Here is a 21,620-nt window from a genome sequence, read left to right on the forward strand (position 1 = left end):
CTAGAAGATGCATTTGTAGGCATTTATGTATGTCCTTAGAAGGATGGAGATGAAAATAAGGAAAAATTTGTTTAGCTTTAGTATTTGGTTGACATATACTGTGGTATACTTGATGTCAAAACTTAAAACTATCAGAAAATGTGCTCTTAAACTACAATATTTAGAACAATAAGTACATATTCAGGTCCCGGGGGCCGAGCCAAGATGGCAATTGACAAACGACAGACGCAATGAAAAGCCACGTGATTTCAACGATTGTCACTAGGCTAGACCCCCAGATACGTCAGCGGTGGTTCAGTAAACTGGACCGATCAAAGTGTCGTGCTCTTGTGTTGGAGGCCAAGACTCATTTTGGGTCATCGCGCCAACCAAGTAAGTAAGTAAGTAGGCGCGAAGGGTAATCGCTCCATAGAAAATTTGAATTTCGCTCGTTTTTCTACTGACAAAGTTGATTGACTGCGTATATTTCATTATATTATTAAAGTTGATTGACTGCCGTCAGTCTATCTAATTATCTAAGGTGGTATTATCATCTCTACATCGCCTTACTAAATCACTGGAGCAGCCAATCGGAAAGTCAGTACCAATAGTGCCGCGCCGCGCACAGCACGCGTCACGTCATAATGTCCGCCACAGTCGAAACTAGTTGGAAGTAAGTGATGTGCCAGCGAAAGTTTATAACTCGTTTTGGAACGTACCCAAATGTCAAGGGCATGGATTTGTTTTTTTTTTTAAGAAAGTATAGTTGCACGGTTTGTTTTTAAAACTAAGGTTTAGAGTTAGACCAAGATGTCTGCAACGATTTTGATAGCACACGCAGTGCAAGTGTTATTTTAAACATCTATGAAATTATGACGTATAAATAACACTTGCAGTGCGTATGTTATCAAAATCGTTGCAGACTTTTTTGGTCTTAATCTATTTTCGGTTTTTATTTTTGGTTATTGTGTGACGATTAAAAAATAACCATAAGCGCTCTTTAAGGCGGCAATAAATGTGGATATAAATATAGGAAAGCAGGTAAACCTGTTCAGTTTCTCTTGCTTTCGTTTTGATACGCGCGAAATCGCAAAAACTCTGTTTTTAATAGTTTGTGATTCTTGAAAGTTTTGAACGGGTATTGTTTATTCAAAACTAATTAACATTTACTGTGGATACTTGAAAATAAAAAAGAAAGCAAAATGATTTAACTAAGCGTGAAATTGTCATTTAAGACTCCAACCATTGTTATTTACTTTCCTTTCTTATACAATTACTTTCTTCGAAGCGTCCATAAACTACGACAACGGCTTTAGCCCCTCCACATACAATATATATCACGTGAGCGATAAACATTTATGTCTTTGCGATGAAGAATAAACATAGATAAGTAGACAAAACTAATTGTGGCCAATTGTATAAATAAGTTTCTGTCACAAAATGTGAGTAATTTTAAATACCTACATTATATAATTTATTGCTTTGAAAGAATTGGACCCGGTGAATCATACACCGGATGGGGTCTGTAACAGGGGCAAAAAATTTAAAACTAACCAACATTCTATCAGCGACTTTTAAAAATTCCATACGGCTATTAGAAATAGGTTTAAATCGACTTTCAATATTGTATTACATTGTAAAACAGTTATAATAAGCAATAACCCACACTTTTTTTTAAACTTTTACTTGGGTAGCTACGTAGCTACGTATTTTCTTATTGCGAAATTGGTAAACTGTAAAATTGGCAAGTTAGTTTTCTAAATTTTACTATTTTACGTTCCACTTTCGCTTGTCTGGGTAAATAACACACTTATTTCACCTTAACCCCTAAGTAAGTTGTATATCTTCCAAATTTGCATAACTTTGCAACCTAAAGAATGCAGGTAGGTACCTACAGACATCGAACTCTTTGTAATAATTTCACACGTGCGTAACATATTTAACTTAATGTATCATTTATGTAAATACTCTCTTCATAATAATAAAAATATTATAAATGTTTGTCTTGGGTCAATATTATTGAAAAAAATATTTTAATTATGACTTACTGTTAATTAAATTAAATTATAATTATAACAGTCAGACTCTTTGTGGTTTTAGTACTCAGCAGACGTTTGACACTCATGCCTAGTTGCGATATACTTGTAAATTGTAAATATAACATTACAGTCATAACTGTGTTGACAACTTGACATGGAGTTAAGCTCTACAATTTCACAGTAAGTACTTAACTTATTAAAAAAAAAACTTAATTTGTTACATATTAAAGAGATTTTATATTAAAGCGCTTATAACATCTATGTACAGTCATGTGTAAAAATATGGGGGCACAAATCATCTCAAAAATATAGCTCTTATGTCAGCGAATCAGTAACTATCTATGGGACATAATTTTTATAGAATAGAATAGAATAGAATAGAAATACATTTATTTATGACAAACAAACACAGATGACAAAAACATGTTGACAAATATACAATGTATAACATTTAGTGAAAAATGCCATAAAAGGGTCACAACTCAGCATGTTGCTGGCAAAGCCAGCGCTGTTCTTCCGTTGTAACCCAGGCGTACGCCGTTCGACGACGAGGCGGTTATGCTATAATTTACTAAACTAATTAAAAACTAGAACTATACCTAAAACATAAAATTGAAACTAAAACTATTTAATATACAACTTCAACATTGCGGCAATTGCCGTATCTGGAACAGGCCTGACAGCCAAGTGACAGCTGGCTTTTTGAGTTGTCTACACCCATATCTTAGGGGGAGGCCTATGTTCAGCAGTGGACGTGTTATGGCTGAGATGATGATGATGATGACACCCATACACACTTGACTGTAGGTACAAAGCAATTTCATGACCCTGTGAAATTTTGTTCAAACAGCAACATTCCTAATTGTACTACATCAGTGGACCTTATTACAAAAGGCATAACTTAAGGTCCACCGATGTACAGTCACCTGCAATAATATGTCACTCTTCGATGGCCGCAAAAATATGTGACACGCTCTTTGGCTCTACAAAGAAGATCGTGTCAGAGAGTTGCGGCCTTTGTTGTGTAACATATTGCAGGTGACTGTACCTAGAGTTACCAGTATGGGCGATGGTTGTATACCTAACTATCCTAAGTACCTACAGTAGGTATACTGAAAATAGTAATTCAAGACCAAAAAAAGTAAGACAATGTTGCCACTTTTTACTAGCGCGTCTTGTATTTGTGTAAAAATAAGTAAATAAAAGTACATACTTTTTTAAACCGTCGGAGTAAAATTGCCAATAAATAAATTATCTTAGCGTGTTTATTTTAAAAAAGGAATTAACTATTTTACAAACAATGTATTGCTGTGGCAACATTGTCTTACTTTTTTTGGTCTTGAATTAAGATTTTCAGTTTAGGCTATGATAGAAAATTTAATTGTAATTTTCCAATTTCTTCCATCTCATTTAACCTATCCATCCTTCGTGATCGCATGGCCGACAAGAACAATAGTTTCGTCACAGTCTCCGATTATTATCGGTGTTCTTGAATCACTGGCGCAACAATTAGACGACATGATAGCGGTGTCGTGTCGTATCTTTTTTTACATTCTATCGCAATTTTAACGACACATTTTTAAATTCATCTTAGTAAATATAAAGTTTGTTACTGTTCTATACCGGGGGTGGCCTGTAATACGTTTTTTATAACTTGTGGTTTGATTTCTAATACACTTTAAAGTTTATTCTAAGACGCAATGTATTGCGAGTTTTGTTATGTTTAAGGCAATCAATCACAAATGATATGGCGATGGCGTCCATTGATGATAATATTTATTTTGTATGAAAAATAGGAAGTCTAAATACTTCATAATTTTTAAAAGTTGTTGAACAAAAGTGTCACCGTTTGAGGAGTACAATCTAAGTTTTAATTATTTGCTCATGTTACAGGCCACACCCGGTATAGACTGTGTTTTGCTATAGTAAGGAATTTTATCTTTCTGTGCAGCTAAGGTAGGTGGCGTAGGAGTAAAACTAACATAGTTTATTTTGCTCGGGGCAAAACAAAACGTATGAGGATTCCATACAAGTGATAGTATCCCGATGATAGTCTTACCCCATCTTACCTTACATATTATATTTCTAATTTTTAAAAGGTTAATGGTACATAAATAATCATACAAAAGTAACTTAAATATATCTAAATATTAAAATATTTTAATCTAAAAGGCCTATTAAATAATTTGCTCAATTGGTTGGCTCCAGAACATGGAAGTTTCTAATTTAGTTAAAAAAAAGTGTCAGATTAAGTTGTCAACAATGTTACTTTTATAAAAAGAACTCGCAAACCGTTACGTCACAAACAAATAAATATCATGCAAAATCAACCAAAAACACGTATGAACTACAATACAAACAGAATAATAGCGTTACAAAAGCGGCTATTGTATGAGTATTCTATGATATTAGATAAAATTGAACTGTACGTTATAATTTTGTACATGTCAGTGACACAACCATAGCAAACAATTCAGAAAATTGTGTTTTATTAGCCTAACAATGGATATGAGAAAATTGCGATATGTAGCCAAATTTGAATGTAATATGCCTTATTACTCTTCAATTAGGCCAATTATTGTTTCATATATAAAAATGATGTCATTGGAGTTATTTTCCATTTCTCCCTCTCGTATTCCATATCCTTGACCTCTTGATACGAGACGACACCAGTTTTTGAAGTGAAAACTTCTTTAGCGGCGCTGGGCACTTTTTGAGGTGGGGAAAAAATGATAAACGCGAGACAGCGTAAGGCGACCACGTGACCGTAACGTTTAGATGGACTCTGCCGGAGTGCAAGCCGTTGTTTGTTTTTATTTGGTCTACATAGCTAAGTCTTGGTCTGCCTCTGCCCCTCTTTCCTTTTATCTTGCCTTCTTGATGATTTTAAAGAAGTTGTCGTGCCATATCGAATGTCCAATAATTTTTCCCCGCCTTTTGATGGTGTTCAGCATCATCCTATTCTCTTTCTTTCTACGTAATACCCGTTCGTTCGTTATCTTCTCCGCCCATATAACATCCCTCCGTCCATATAGTAACACGAATGTGCAAGAGCAATAAAGAAGTAGATATACTTACTTACTTACTGCCGTGGCGCAGCGACCCGAAGTGGATCTTGGCCTCTGACACTAAGGAACGCCATGCTTCTCTGTCTAGCGCCGTTTCTGTCCAATCGACGGCACCGAGCTCGGTCAGATCTTTCACGACCTCATCGCACCAGCGATACCTAGGTCGCCCAACCGGTCGTCGACCATCCGGACATATATTTATCAATTTCGATTTCACATTAGACCCTTTAGCGAAGGTACCATACCCAGACATTTACCCACGTACCTTACCGGTTTTAGCAAAGGTGACCTATTATTATTATGAGCTTGTTGTGTCCCACTGCTGGGCAAAGGCCTCCCCCCTCTCCTTCCACTCGTCCCGGTTTTGAGCTATATCTGGCCAGTCTTTTAAAAAGGAGTCCAAGTTATCCCGCCATCGCCGACGAGGTCTGCCGGATCCCCGGTTTGACTCGTGGGGCACCCACTCTGTGGTTAACTTGGCCCACAAGTCGTTCGGCATGCGGCAGACATGACCAGCCCAATCCCACTTTAGCTGTCCTATGCGTTTAAGGTGACCTGTGCGTTTAAAACTGTGCGCTTACTATAAATCGGCCCAATATGGCGCTGGGCACAAAATGCAGGTCATGAGAAAGTGTTAGTGAAAACTAAATACCAGCCGCGCTCTTTGATACACATGCCGAGACTATTAATATGAAGGCTTAGGCCTAATTAAATGTTATTGGAAACTAAATGAGAACTGGATTTACTCATAAATATATAAATAAATAAGGAACATTCTACAAAATGGTTTACCATTTGTCATAAAACTCATAAACTTTCTTTAATACAGATTTTTTTTTCTTGAGAATATAAAGCCTGATTGATATGATCATTGTCAAGAGGGCGCTATTATTCTCATTTAATGTACCTATAATGGTAGTTCATTAATTTCATTATAGTATGAAAAAAAATAGTTCCAGTGAAATTCCGCAACATACCGCGTGATCATATATTCCTGGTCAGACTTTACGTAGATATGGTTATTTTTATAAACAAAGGTACTTACTTTAAAAAGATTAATAAAAAGCATAATTGATTTTTCTCAAAAATGGACGGCAAGGTCGACTTTGCCGTCTAAAAAATAGGTCGCGAAGCGCGTAGTTTATGGTCACTCAAAAATTAAAAAGTTAAAATAAGTTCAAAAACTAAAACCCGACTACTGCAAATCGCGCTCTAAAAAGTATGAAACAAGATAGAATTCTTATGTACAATTATCAAGCAGGAAATATTATAAATGTTACCATTTTTTTTTATATAAAAATACAACGTAATATAATTTACTGACTTTTTTTTTATATATTTACAGAGATTCAGAGGATCGCCGTGGTCGTATGCCACGATTATAAACTTAAAAGTAATATGGCATACGACCACGGCTATCCTCTGAATCTCTGTAAATATATAAAAAAAATCAGTAAATTATATTACGTTGTATTTTTATATAAAAAAAAATGGTAACATTTATAATATTTCCTGCTTGATAATTGTACATAAGAATTCTATCTTGTTTCATACTTTTTAGAGCGCGATTTGCAGTAGTCGGGTTTTAGTTTTTGAACTTATTTTTTATTTAATTAATTTTGGGGTCATGATTTCGTTACTAACTTTTTGAAGTCACTTTATATTACTTTTGCGCGGGCGTCCTCAGTACAGAAATGTACGCAGAGCGCCGCCTATATCGGGCTACGCCCGACTCCTTTAGTGCCTATGAGGGCGCCGATGGCGGCCGTCTTTGGAACGCGTACGTCGGGTTACGCTCGACACTTTAGTATGAGGGCGCCGCAGGCGCCCGATTTTGGAATACGTATGTCGGGCTACGCCCGACTCTTTTAGTATGAGGGCGCCGAAGGCGCCCGGATTTGGAACGCGTACGTCGGGCTACGCCCGACTCTTTTAGTATGAGGGCGCCGAAGGCGCCCGGCTTTGGAACGCGTACGTCGGGTTACGCTCGACTCTTTTAATATGAGGGCGCCGTAGGCGCCCGGCTTTGGAACGCGTACGTCGGGTTACGCTCAACTCTTTTAGTATGAGGGCGCGCAAAGGCGCCCGGCTTTGGGACGCGTACGTCGGGCTACGCCCGACTCTTTTAGTATGAGGGCGCCGAAGGCGCCCGGCTTTGGAACGCGTATGTCGGGCTACGCCCGACTCTTTTAGTATGAGGGCGCGCAAAGGCGCCCGGCTTTGGAACGCGTACGTCGGGCTACGCCCGACTCTTTTAGTATGAGGTCGCCGAAGGCGCCCGGCTTTGGAACGCGTATGTCGGGCTACGCCCGACTCTTTTAGTATGAGGGCGCGCAAAGGCGCCCGGCTTTGGAACGCGTACGTCGGGCTACGCCCGACTCTTTTAGTATGAGGGCGCCGAAGGCGCCCGGCTTTGGAACGCGTATGTCGGGCTACGCCCGACTCTTTTAGTATGAGGGCGCCGAAGGCGCCCGGCTTTGGAACGCGTATGTCGGGCTACGCCCGACTCTTTCAGTATGAGGGCGCGCAAAGGCGCCCGGCCTTGGAACGCATACGTCGGGCTACGCCCGACTCTTTTAGTATGAGGGCGCCGAAGGCGCCCGGCTTTTGAACGCGTATGTCGGGCTACGCCCGACTGTTTTAGTATGAGGGCGCCGAAGGCGCCCGGCTTTGGAACGCGTACGTCGGGTTACGCTCGACTCTTTTAGTATGAGGGCGCCGCAGACGCCCGGCTTTGGAATACGTACGTCGGGCTACGCCCGACTCTTTTAGAATGAGGGCGCCGAAGGCGCCCGGATTTGGAACGCGTACGTCGGGCTACGCCCGACTCTTTCAGTATGAGGGCGCCGAAGGCGCCCGGCTTTGGAACGCGTACGTCGGGTTACGCCCGACTCTTTTAGTATGAGGGCGCGCAAAGGCGCCCGGCCTTGGAACGCATACGTCGGGCTACGCCCGACTCTTTTAGTATGAGGGCGCCGAAGGCGCCCGGCTTTTGAACGCGTATGTCGGGCTACGCCCGACTGTTTTAGTATGAGGGCGACGAAGGCGCCCGGATTTGGAACGCGTACGTCGGGCTACGCCCGACTCTTTTAGTATGAGGGCGCCGAAGGCGCCCGGCTTTGGAACGCGTACGTCGGGTTACGCTCGACTCTTTTAGTATGAGGGCGCCGCAGACGCCCGGCTTTGGAATACGTACGTCGGGCTACGCCCGACTCTTTTAGAATGAGGGCGCCGAAGGCGCCCGGATTTGGAACGCGTACGTCGGGCTACGCCCGACTCTTTCAGTATGAGGGCGCCGAAGGCGCCCGGCTTTGGAACGCGTACGTCGGGTTACGCTCGACTCTTTTAGTATGAGGGCGCGCAAAGGCGCCCGGCCTTGGAACGCATACGTCGGGCTACGCCCGACTCTTTTAGTATGAGGGCGCCGAAGGCGCCCGGCTTTTGAACGCGTATGTCGGGCTACGCCCGACTGTTTTAGTATGAGGGCGCCGAAGGCGCCCGGATTTGGAACGCGTACGTCGGGCTACGCCCGACTCTTTTAGTATGAGGGCGCCGAAGGCGCCCGGCTTTGGAACGCGTACGTCGGGTTACGCTCGACTCTTTTAGTATGAGGGCGCCGAAGGCGCCCGGCTTTGGAACGCGTACGTCGGGTTACGCTCAACTCTTTTAGTATGAGGGCGCGCAAAGGCGCCCGGCTTTGGAACGCGTACGTCGGGCTACGCCCGACTCTTTTAGTATGAGGGCGCCGAAGGCGCCCGGCTTTGGAACGCGTATGTCGGGCTACGCCCGACTCTTTTAGTATGAGGGCGCCGAAGCTGTGGAACGCGTATGTCGGGCTACGCCCGACTCTTTTAGTATGAGGGCGCCGAAGGCGCCCGGCTTTGAAACGCGTACGTCGGGCTACGCCCGACGCTTTTAGTATGAGGGCGCCTTCGGCGCCCGGCTTTGGAACGCGTACGTCGGGCTACGCCCGACACTTAGTATAAGGGCGCCTTCGGCGCTTGGCTTTGGAACGCGTACGTCGGGTTACGCTCAACTCTTTTAGTATGAGGGCGCGCAAAGGCGCCCGGCTTTGGAACGCGTACGTCGGGCTACGCCCGACTCTTTTAGTATGAGGGTGCCGAAGGCGCCCGGCTTTGGAACGCGTATGTCGGGCTACGCCCGACTCTTTTAGTATGAGGGCGCCGAAGGCGCCCGGCTTTGGAACGCGTATGTCGGGCTACGCCCGACTCTTTTAGAATGAGGGCGCCGAAGGCGCCCGGCTTTGGAACGCGTACGTCGGGCTACGCCCGACGCTTTTAGTATGAGGGCGCCTTCGGCGCCCGGCTTTGGAACGCGTACGTCGGGCTACGCCCGACACTTTTAGTATGAGGGCGCCGAAGGCGCCCGACTTTGGAACGCGTATGTCGGGCTCCGCCCGACTCTTTTAGTATGAGGGCGCCGAAGGCGCCCGGCTTTGGAACGCGTACGTCGGGTTACGCTCAACTCTTTTAGTATGAGGGCGCGCAAAGGCGCCCGGCTTTGGAACGCGTACGTCGGGCTACGCCCGACTCTTTTAGTATGAGGGCGCCGAAGGCGCCCGGCTTTGGAACGCGTATGTCGGGCTACGCCCGACTCTTTTAGTATGAGGGCGCCGAAGCTGTGGAACGCGTATGTCGGGCTACGCCCGACTCTTTTAGTATGAGGGCGCCGAAGGCGCCCGGCTTTGAAACGCGTACGTCGGGCTACGCCCGACGCTTTTAGTATGAGGGCGCCTTCGGCGCCCGGCTTTGGAACGCGTACGTCGGGCTACGCCCGACACTTAGTATAAGGGCGCCTTCGGCGCTTGGCTTTGGAACGCGTACGTCGGGTTACGCTCAACTCTTTTAGTATGAGGGCGCGCAAAGGCGCCCGGCTTTGGAACGCGTACGTCGGGCTACGCCCGACTCTTTTAGTATGAGGGTGCCGAAGGCGCCCGGCTTTGGAACGCGTATGTCGGGCTACGCCCGACTCTTTTAGTATGAGGGCGCCGAAGGCGCCCGGCTTTGGAACGCGTATGTCGGGCTACGCCCGACTCTTTTAGAATGAGGGCGCCGAAGGCGCCCGGCTTTGGAACGCGTACGTCGGGCTACGCCCGACGCTTTTAGTATGAGGGCGCCTTCGGCGCCCGGCTTTGGAACGCGTACGTCGGGCTACGCCCGACACTTTTAGTATGAGGGCGCCGAAGGCGCCCGACTTTGGAACGCGTATGTCGGGCTCCGCCCGACTCTTTTAGTATGAGGGCGCCGAAGGCGCCCGGCTTTGGAACGCGTACGTCGGGCTACGCCCGACAATTTTTAGTACGAGGGTGCCGAAGGCGCCCGGCTTCGGAACACGTACGTATCTTGTAAAAAAATTGACTGTTTCATACATTTTGGCTGATCAGGACTTCTATACCTGTTCACGTTATAAAATGTTGCAGGACATTAAAAAAACACCATGTACAGCGGCCAAACAAATTTCTTTTGCAAAAACCTTTTTGTATCGCCGTAGTCGAGTAACACGCGGATAGAATCCAGAACGCTTGTAGATTCATAGTTCGAATCACCTAACCGATAAATTAATGTTTTATGTGGCGCATGCAAGCAAAGCCGGGTGCAAAAGCTAACAATATTTATATATTTGAAATGTGCTAATTGAGCTCTTTCCAATGATGTATAACACATCATCATTACTTAATTTTAGTTTTTTGGTTCGTGACTTTATGACCTCTAGAGGGCGCCGTGTTCATTTTTTTGTGACGCCATATAGCCTATAACCAGCGGACGATTAAGACGATTCGAATGACACATCGTTTGTTAAATTATAATAAGTACTTTAGAAGTTATGAGGGAACAGATGAACATACATACATACATACCCACATACATACCGGTCAAAATCATAACCCTCCTTTTGCGTTGCCGTAGTCGGGTAAAAAACATTGCAGTCTCGCTTTTGGGACTGCAATGTTGCATACAAATTCCATTATTTGTCGAGTTCCAAACTTTTTAAAATTTGATATGGCCATATTAAATGAAGGCACAGGCCCATTAAACAGCCAAACAGATGATTAGTACCGCGACTATTTAGCTGTCTCAAATAGGTTGGCGTATTTTCGGCAGAAAAATACACTTCTATTTTTTTATTAAATAATAAAAAGGCGGCAAGGACTTTTTTCTATGAAAATATATACGTAAGAACGTTGGTTTTGTAAAATATTTCTATGATATTTATATTTCTTGCACCATTTTTGAGAAAAGCACTATATATGACTCGGCTGGAAGGCTACTTGCTGGCTTCGGATTCAATTAAACGGACTCCCAAGGTCGTCCGTTTAAAACGAATCCTCAGCCTGCAAGTAGCTACTTCCGAGCCTCGACAATAATGTACTATTTTCTACTCCCGTCCTTTTATTTGTCATTCAAAGGGTCGTGCACACACCTTTAAAACCCTACCTTATAGTTGTCAAGACAAGTCTTTAGTCTATTCCCCAAAAAAGAATTTGTGCATACACGCAGTTTCTTTTTGGCGATTTTACGATACTTCGTGTAATGACCACTTAAAAAATATTGAATGAAATACAGTGTTGCCAACCTTATTTTAAATGTCATCTCTGACAAATAAGTGAACCATATACATGTTTTTTTTTAGGGTTCCGTACCCAAAGGGTAAAACGGGTCCGTCTGTCTGTCACCAGGCTGTATCTCACGAACCGTGATAGCTAGACAGTTGAAATTTTCACAGATGATGTATTTATGTTACCGCTATAACAACAAATACTAAAAACAGAATAAAATAAAGATTTAAGTGGGGCTCCCATACAGCAAACGTGATTTTTGACCAAAGTTAAGCAACGTCGGGCGTGGTCAGTACTTGGACGGGTGACCGTTTTCTTTTTGCATTTTTTTCCGTTTTTTTTTTTGCTTTATGGTACGGAACCCTTCGTGCGCGAGTCCGATCCGCACTTGCCCGGTTTTAAATTTCATTCATTCATTCATTCATTCTTTTCCCGCCCGTACCCTCCATTTTTGCTACTTCTTGAATTAAAAAGAATTGTTAAATTTTCAATTTTATTTCAAAGTAAGTGCTTGGTCGTAGAAAAAGTATTTTATGCAACGTTGTTTAACTGAGTCAAAAAATACTCGTAGCGTCTTTATTAACAATTTTCGGCTTCGCGTCAAATTGTTACTCACGCCACTCGCCTTTTTTGACCTCTCTTAAACAACGGTTGCATAAAATACTATATATATCACAATCGATTTAAAAACAGTAATACGCCAGGCTTATGGAATGCGCCTTGTAAAAACAAATAAAATCAAATGAATTTATTTATACCTACTTCTATGAGTAGGTAGTATTTGTTTATATTTATAAGAAAATATCAGCAGCTATAAATACTAAACTTCAAGTTAATAATATCTAAATTGTAACTGTTAGTTTTGTTATTGACATGATACAACTGCTCGTGCTAATCGATGCGCGCGAAATGCACTGAGAGTCGTATTTAATGGCTCCTCTACACGATGGGCCAGCGCCAGCCATCGTGTAGACGAGCCATAATGGGAGTGGTCAAGGTCGCGTTATAACAATGTCAAAAGTATTAAAACTATAGCAACGTAATTGTTAAATCTTAATACCACTTCTAATCTATTAACTAATTAATAATATAGGTACCCACTATGTTGTAAATCACTATATAATGAACACTAGTAAATAGACTTATCTAAGAAGAAACTTAATGGTCGACTATCTTTTAACAGCATGCCGAGTGGCGCCATCATATCGTTTGTTTACTAATGGCTAATGCATTACTTAAATAGTAGTTAGTAGTTTACTAAATAGAAGTATATTACCGTTAGCTTAAAGGTCCTAAACCTTAGGATGTCACTCGGTAGAAAACTATCGGTTAAATAGTTAACTGTAAATAAATAAGTCTCTACCAAAACAGAAGTTGTGTATGGTTCCCGACTTTTGAGAATGTTGTAGTATTTTCTATTCGTATGTAAACTCTTCCCCAAAAAAGGGGGGGAGGCCTATGTTCAGCAGTGGACGTCTTATGGCTGAGATGATGATGTAAACTCTTTGTACCTTTGTACCTACTTAATGAACCTGACATGATTCTTTGATAAGTAAACTTGTTTTCATAATTTCCTTAAAATACATCTGATTCACTGCCGTATTCGAACTTCAAGATATTCACAAGAGTCGACACGTACTAGATCCATTCTAGATACGTTATAGTTTAGATATCAACTAGTTCTCTTTTGCAGTGCAATTCGGGCAACCAATGTCACTTTTACGTTAGATAGAGTAAGATATCTATTAGATGTGAATTGGATCTCTAAGTCATATCCTGTGGAAATCGTTCAAGAGTATCTCCAGAATCGCGCAAATGTCAAATTTGACAGGTTAGATCTTAAACATATCGTTATCGTATCTTGGTGATGTCTAAAAGATATCTAATAGATGTCTATTTCAAAATCAGAATCGGGCCCTCAGCTAAAATCGTGCGTCACTAAGTATGAAAAAACTAATGATTAAACATCACCAAAACAATGATAAAGTCAAGGATATTGAGATGTACGGTCACCATCAGATATATCGCAGCGGCCGAGGTGCTCGAAAACATCTGAACACGCACTCTAACGCCTTGAAAATAGGAGCGTGTTCAGATATTTGTGCGCGCCTTGGCCGCTCCGATATATCTGACAACGCCTGTACCTAACCTAACCTGTTTAAATTCACATTAAAGAGCGATTTAGCAAAACTTGTAGCAAAAATTTGCGATATTCGTATTTCGCGGTAGCCTCTCTGTAGACTTCACAAACTCACATGGATCCGACATTTTGAAAAATGTCCGAAAACTGAGCGGCTACCGCGAAAACCGAAATTCGCAAATTGCGGGGATCTTTCTCTTTTACTCCAATGAAGGCGTAGTTAGAGTGACAGAGAAAAATCCCCGCAATTTGCGAACTTCGATTTTCGCGGTTATAGCCCGGATCTTATAAACTTAGTCTTGTTACTATTGGTATCGTCATCATCATCATATCAGCCAAAGGACGTCCACTGCTGGACATAGGCCTAGGACATAGGACTCTTGGTGTGGTGTAAAAAATAGAAAAATGGTTAATTTTTACAAATTTTGTCATCATCTCTATAGATTATCTTGAAACAATGGACCTTTTGGTCAGTTATTCCGTCGATCAAAAACACATCAGATGTAATTTAGCTACAAGGCACTTGAGTAAAGCACAAAATAAGTATAACTTTACTACATAATATATTTTCCTTTGGTATTATGACCAATTAGATATGGTACATAGTTTGATTTGATTAATTTAGATTGCTCCTAAACATCAAAAGCTTATTTTTATGTTGTTCTACGCAAAATTAGTCTCTATTCATTAGTCGACTTTTAAAATCTAATGCCGGCTGTACACAGCCGTCGGAGCCTCTCGCGGAGTCGCGGACCCAATTGGACAAGGGCGAAACGGGACGAGAAGGGAACAGTACGTGTGTACGTACGTACGAGTGTGTACTCGTTCATGGCCTGTTTCGACGTTTCTTCGAATGTGTACAGCCGACACACAACATTTATTTGAAGTATGAGCTGTCTGTCTGGTTATTCCCTTAAATTGAGAATGAGAAGACTCTACTGTCTGTCTGCCTGTCTGACCGAGTGTCCGTCTGTCTTTCTGTCACCAGCCTGTATATCATAAACCGTGATAGATAAGGCACTTGAAATTTTCACAGACGATATATTTCTGTTACCGCTATAACAACAAATACTAAAAAAACTAAATAAAATAAATATTTCAGTGGGGCTCCCATAGGTACAACAAACGTGATTTTTACGGTACCTTCGTGCGCGAGTCCGTCTTGCACTTGTCCGATTTTTTTAATATTCACCAACTCAAAAGTTAGTCATAATCAATAATGAAAACGCGTGTCCTCAATGAATGCAAGTTAATTGCATAACTACGTTCCACCCACGTTTTTCCGTCCAATATAAGCAGATCTCCATTTTCTTTTAAAATTCTTTGCACTGAGGTTCTAAATACAGTGGACAATTCCGTTTGGGTGCCAATCAACCCAGAACTGATTTAATTAATGAATAGCATATGGGAAGAGCGCAAATTAAATTGGGTTTTATTCAGCGGAAGAGCCGATTAAATTGTGTTACCTACTACAATATTGTGTAGATGTTTACAAGCTCTGAAATGAAACAGTTCAAATGTTGAGACTATTATTTAATTATTTAAAAAAAAACCGGCCAAGTGCGAGTCGGACTCGCGTTTCTAGGGTTCCGTACCGTACCGTAGCCCGACTCACGCTTGACTGCACATTTCTAATAGGTTTTCCTGTCATCTATAGGTATAGAACTAAAATTTTGTGTATTTTTTTCAAAATTTCAGTCTTAGTAGTTTCGGAGATAAAGGGGGAGGAATGGTCATTTTTTGGCTATTTTCTTAAATAACTTCGAACCTACGTATTTTAAAATTATAAAAAAAAACATGTTCATCTTTGGGTCACTAATTTACACATGTGTACAAAATTTCAACTTAATTGGTCCAGTTAGTTTCCGAAAAACAGGCTGCGACAGACGGAAAGACAAACAGACGCACAAGTGATCCTATAAGGGTTCCGTTTTTTCCTTTTGAGGTACGGAACCCTAACAACTATTAAAAATCATTTTTTGCTATATCTTACACTATTCTGTAGGGCTAAGATGGTCGGCTCTTTATCATTTGTCACCATGTCATTTCCTAACAAGTATGTAAGTGCGAAAGTGACGCATGACATGACCGGTGATAAAAATGTGGCCATGATGCCGCTGCTGAATAAAATGTAAATATAGGTATATTATACAGTCAGACGTATATATACAATCCAAATTTAAACTAATTAAAAACTGAAAATATATATTTAGACTATAACTATTCTTTGAATAATTTAAGTGTCGTGAACCGGTTTTATATTCGTTTTATATAATCGCATAAACAACTTTGTTTTCATTGTCATCTTGTATAATCATTGCAACTCTTAATTGCGTGGAATAGCCAGTAATGACTGTTACAAAGCAAAGAATTGTAAAATTAATGTCACCAGCGAGATGTTAGAACGTTAACTCACGCTTAGATAATGAGCAACTGCCGTATTCAAACTTCAAGATATTCACAAGAGACGACACTAGTTCTCTTTTGCAGCGCAATTCAGACAACCAATGTCACTTTTACGTTAGATAGAGTAAGATATGTAAGTTCACTTTTTATCTGCTCCGTAATACTTTTACCGCTTCCTTTTCCCTATAGCTGGCATTTTTACGTATATTTATATATATATATATATATATATATATATATATATATATATATATATATATATATATATATATATATATATATATATATATATATATGTGTATATGTATATAATTTTATGTATGTATAATATGTGTATTTATATAAATTTTATTTTATTTTTATTTGTATGTCTTTTATACTGTTTTGTATTGTGTTTTTTCTGTGCTAAAATTCTTATATTGAATTTGAAACACCTACTGACATGACATAAATTTATTAATTTCCGCTACCTAAAGGTTGTCTGGAAGAGATCGCTTTTTAGCGATAAGACCGCCTGTTGTTTAACCTCTTCTTCCTGTATTATTTGTATTGTTTTCTGTAATGAGGTGTGCAATAAAGAGTATTTGTATTGTATTGTATTGTATTGATATCTATTAGATGTGAATTGGATCTCTAAGTCATATCCTGTGGAAATCGTTCAAAAGTATCTCGCAAATGTCAAATTTGACAGGTTAGATCTTAAACATATCGTTATCGTATCTTGGTGATGTCTAAAATATATCTAATAAATGTCTATTTCAAAATCCGAATCGGGCCCCAAGAGTAATCGTCACGTATAGTTAAACATTCAATTTGGTATAGCATTGTGTTAATGGAGATATGTTGTTTTTTTAATATGTATATCTATTTCGCTGATAATATTTTTACTGTAATATATTATTTTAGAACTGTAGGTATTGGTCAAAACGAATTAGTTAAAAATATAGTACAATAGAGCTTAGGCTCAGTGCCATAGCGTAGCTCGGTGCCATATCGGCTCTACTTTGAAAAAAAACTCGTAAATCTTCAAAATATGACAATCAAAAAAGACATGTAGGTAGTAGGTACCTATCTATGTATGGGAAGCATACAGACTTACAGGCATACTGCTTTTTAACTTTGAGTAGCAATGTGAGATATGGGATTTTTTAAAAGTAGGCAGTGCCGACATGGCACCCTATTTTGTATGGAAAAGTGAAAAAATTATTAAGCTGCAAATGATTTCAAGAACTCTTCGCCCTAAAAGCATCATCTTTGGATACCACCAGGGTTACCATATATGAGATACGGAGCCATATGGCGCCATCTACATCAACAGACAGTTTCAAAGCACAGAATTATCGTTTTAAAGTGTACACATTTTATACAATCACTTCATCTTGGGTACCTAATCAATTAATCATATTAACCTCCGTATTAAACGTGCAATAAGGAAAACATTTTACCTACCAATAATACCCGTTCCAAGAGCCGTGCCATTTTTTTCACCTCATGGCCATCCGTGCGTGATAACATGTGTAAATAATTGTAAACTTTTGTATACTTAACTACTTCTGGAGCCCAATTCAGATTTACCAATTTATTAGAGTTATGAACTGGTTTTGATACGACTTTGACGATCGTATTGGGGCATTTTCGCGAGAAGAGAATCCAATCGTCTTTTTTCTAAAACATAATTAATGTATTTTTCGACTTATAATCACGAGCTCTTTCGATCCTACTAGAAGAAAAAAAAGCGTCCCAAATTTTGTTTTTCCAATCCGTAACCATTTTTCAAACACCTTGTTACAAAATGGAGAGTAACTTAAATTACTGAAAATTTTGGGACATTTTTTTTCTCCTACCCTTTTTCTCCTAGATCTAAAGCCCGTTGTTCCGAGTAGGTTTAAATTTACCTACTTACTTTAGAAAAACAGTTGATTGTATCTCTTCTCGCGAAAATGCCCATCAGTGATAGGCGCGCACCTCGGTGGTATTCCACCTGTCTAATTTCTTTTTCCAACGTCATTGCGTCTCACTCTATCATTAAGCAAAATATGAGATGCAAAACACATCGGACAAAGAAATTGGATAGGTGGAATACCACCCTCACAGCTTTCACTTCATTTTGCATGCACCAATCAGCGAGAGCGACCTTGAAGGGCTTCAAGGACTACAAAGTCGTATCAAAACTATAACAAATTGTTAAATTTGAATTGGGCTCCTGGTGCTGTATGTCTGTACAGGTACATTAGGTGTTTGGGTGTTATTATATCTAACCATGGTTTCTAGGAGTGAACGAGAGATTGCTCGCATCCGGGAAACACGTAATGTACGCAAAAACCCGTGCCCGCCGATGTAAGTGACGCAATACCACAGCTGAGATGAGATATTACTGTAGATTTATTTTATCTCTGATAAAAAAGTCAATGCATCAATATCATACAGTCGCACCAATAAAAGTCTGCAGCGGATTTGACAGCCCACGCAGCGTAAGTGTTATTTATACGTCATAATTTGATAGAAGTTTGACGTTTAAAATGACACTTGCACTGCGTGGGCTATCAAAATCGCTGCAGACTTTTTACGGTCTGACTATAGAAGATCGGATCTTCTCCGAGACCACGCCACGGGGACAACGCCGTCCTCGAAACGTCGGAGGAAAATTTAAAACGTAATTAATTTTATGCGTTTAAGTCCCGTCTGTCGTTGTGAATAATAATGAAAAGCGATTGGTAAATATCAAATGATATATTTATTAAATCAAACTGAATGCTTAATACTCATAAAACTTACCTACTTAACTCATTATAGTGTGTGCGGAAAGAGAAGAGCCGCACAGAGTATAACGTCAGTTATAAGATTGACGATTAATGTTCAGATGAAAAACATAGGTACCTACGCCTCCGACCATACCTACGGCCCAATTCTAACAATGCTTATAAGATGTAATTGCGATTCAATACCGATCTGTCAGTGTCAAAAGTGTCTTTAACCAAATACGTAACACTGACGGATCGGTATCACATCGCTGTGACATCTTAAAAGAATTGTTCGAATTGGGTCGATAGTCTCTAGCGGCCGAAAAATAAGGAAAAATTTAATCAATACCTAGGGTACAGATTGTATATAATTTGACTACTCAGAATCCTTCACCGCTTCATAATGACGTTGAAATTTGCCGAGGTCTGAATTTATTAGTGACAAACACGACAGCTAATTGCTTCGACCCTAATTAACCCCACGAAAACAGTTTAACTCATGATGATCCGTCATCGTCAGCAGCAGGAGTTATTGCGCAAACTATTGAATTCAATTGAATTGAGTTGAACTTTGATCAAAAGGATAAGATAAGATAATATACCAGCAAATATTAGTCAATTTGTGCTGCAGTTGACATCTGAATGTCAGGTGGTCTAGGGCTAAGATGGTCGGTTTTTTTATCCTCTGTCATCATGGCTGTCACGTTCTAACAAGTACGTAAGTACGAAAGTGACGCATGACATAACATGAGACAAAAATGCGACAACCATACCGCCTAGGGCTAAGATGGTCGGCTCTTTATCATTTGTCACCATGCCTGTCACGTTCTAACAAGTATGTAAGTCCGAAAGTGACGCATGACATGACATGTGACAAAAATGCGACCACCATACCGCCTAGAGCTAAGATGGTCGGTACTTTATCATTTGTCACCATGCCTGTCACGTTCTAACAAGTATGTAAGTGCGAAAGTGACGCATGACATGACATGTGATAAAAATGCGACCATGATATCGCCGCTGGTTAATCCCAGTATAAAGCAATCGCGTGTTATATCTGTTGACGTCAATGGTTCTCGCTTACACAGTATGTCATAACAAATCTTCACAGGAATCCAGGCTAACCGTAACACAACTTAACAAGTGTTACGTAAACTTAACTAGTGGGGTTTGTGCGGTAACTCATAATCTGTGGGGTTGAGATAAATGAGGTGAACCGCTATTACTCGTATAGGCTGGGCTACACTAAAACGGTGTACTTGTAGCACAGGACGGACACGCACCGTACGAAAGTCATTTCTATATGTACCTATACTCTGTATTTTTAGGTATTTAAATAAACGTAAACAAAATCTACTCTCAAATGGCTCCTTAAGCCAGTTGAGGGTAGATGAAAACATTGTATGATAAAATAATGTAGATAAAAGTCAGGTCATTCAGTGACTGATCCAGGCGGTTTTGTATTTGGTTTGTTAGCCAATAAATATTTTTACTACCCGAAAATTTACAAATTGTTTGTTTACTTTTATTTAAATAGGTACTTACCTAAACACTATAATTATGTGCGTATGACATGTCTGTATCAATGTTCAGTTGAAAATTTATTTTGATGAAATCATAATAACGTTGTTCAAGTTCAAACTCAATTCAATTTACTTATTGCATTTATGTTTATTATATACAATTGTTAAATACAACATAGTTGGCACATGACACCCTGTTAGGGCACAGCAATTGCAGAAAATGTTGTTATTTCCTAAAATTGACAAGCATACAATGCATGACGCATGACACAAATGACACAATACGGCGGTATTTTGAATCACAAGATGACTTTGTACGCACGTCGAATAGCTGCCCTGGCCACGGCCACCAAATTAAAAAAACCGGGCAAGTGCGAGTCGGACTCGCGTACGTAGGGTTCCGTACCACAATGAAAAAAAAAACGGAAAAAAATGCAAAAAGAAACGGTCACCCATCCAAATACTGACCACGCCCGACGTTGCTTAACTTTGATCAAAAATCACGTTTGTTGTATGGGAGCCCCATTTAAATCTTTATTTTATTCTGTTTTTAGTATTTGTTGTTATAGCGGCAACAGAAATACATCATCTGTGAAAATTTCAACTGTCTAGCTATCACGGTTCGTGAGATACAGCCTGGTGACAGACAGACGGACGGACGGACGGACGGACGAACGGACAGCGAAGTCTTAGTAATAGGGTCCCGTTTTACCTTTTCGGTACGGAACCCTAAAAAGGCATTTTAAGTATTTGTCTTTAATGTTCAAATTTTCTGCTCTGTGCGTTCTCTAAAGTGTTCAGTTTTAGTTACTTTATAAATGTGAAATTATTTAGAAATAGCTTTTAGACGAATAAAAGGCCAGTAAAAGGTATAGAATATAAAGAGAAACTGTACATTGGCATACTACCTCTAGTTATGAGATTAAGATATTACAATATCGAATAGGCTCCCAGGGAAAGCGTTGTAATTGCACCATCTCGGCCAGGATAAGGCAGTGGCTTAGTAGGCAGTGGTAATTACATGATTGCGCGGCCGGTGCGATTAGCCATGTCGATTCTCACGCCTCAAGTCTATGCGGAGTCTATACAGGTTGTTCCGTGCCATGGTACCAACTTTTGTTGATTATCCATGAGCTCCTATGGTCAC

At 40.5% G+C, this 21,620-nt stretch overlaps 1 protein-coding gene across 1 annotated transcript in view; it reads left to right on the plus strand.

The window, feature by feature from the left end:
* Positions 1-550: 550 nt before the first annotated feature.
* LOC134671496 (uncharacterized) overlaps positions 551-21,620 on the plus strand; it is a 38,826-nt gene continuing 17,756 nt past the window's right edge. The window contains exon 1 of the mRNA XM_063529363.1: positions 551-652. Within this exon, the coding sequence (XP_063385433.1) occupies positions 624-652 (29 nt within the window). The 5' untranslated portion in view covers positions 551-623. The remainder of the gene's footprint in view (positions 653-21,620) is intronic.

This window comes from Cydia fagiglandana, chromosome 15 (genome assembly GCF_963556715.1).
Source record: "Cydia fagiglandana chromosome 15, ilCydFagi1.1, whole genome shotgun sequence".
NCBI lineage: Eukaryota > Metazoa > Arthropoda > Insecta > Lepidoptera > Tortricidae > Cydia > Cydia fagiglandana.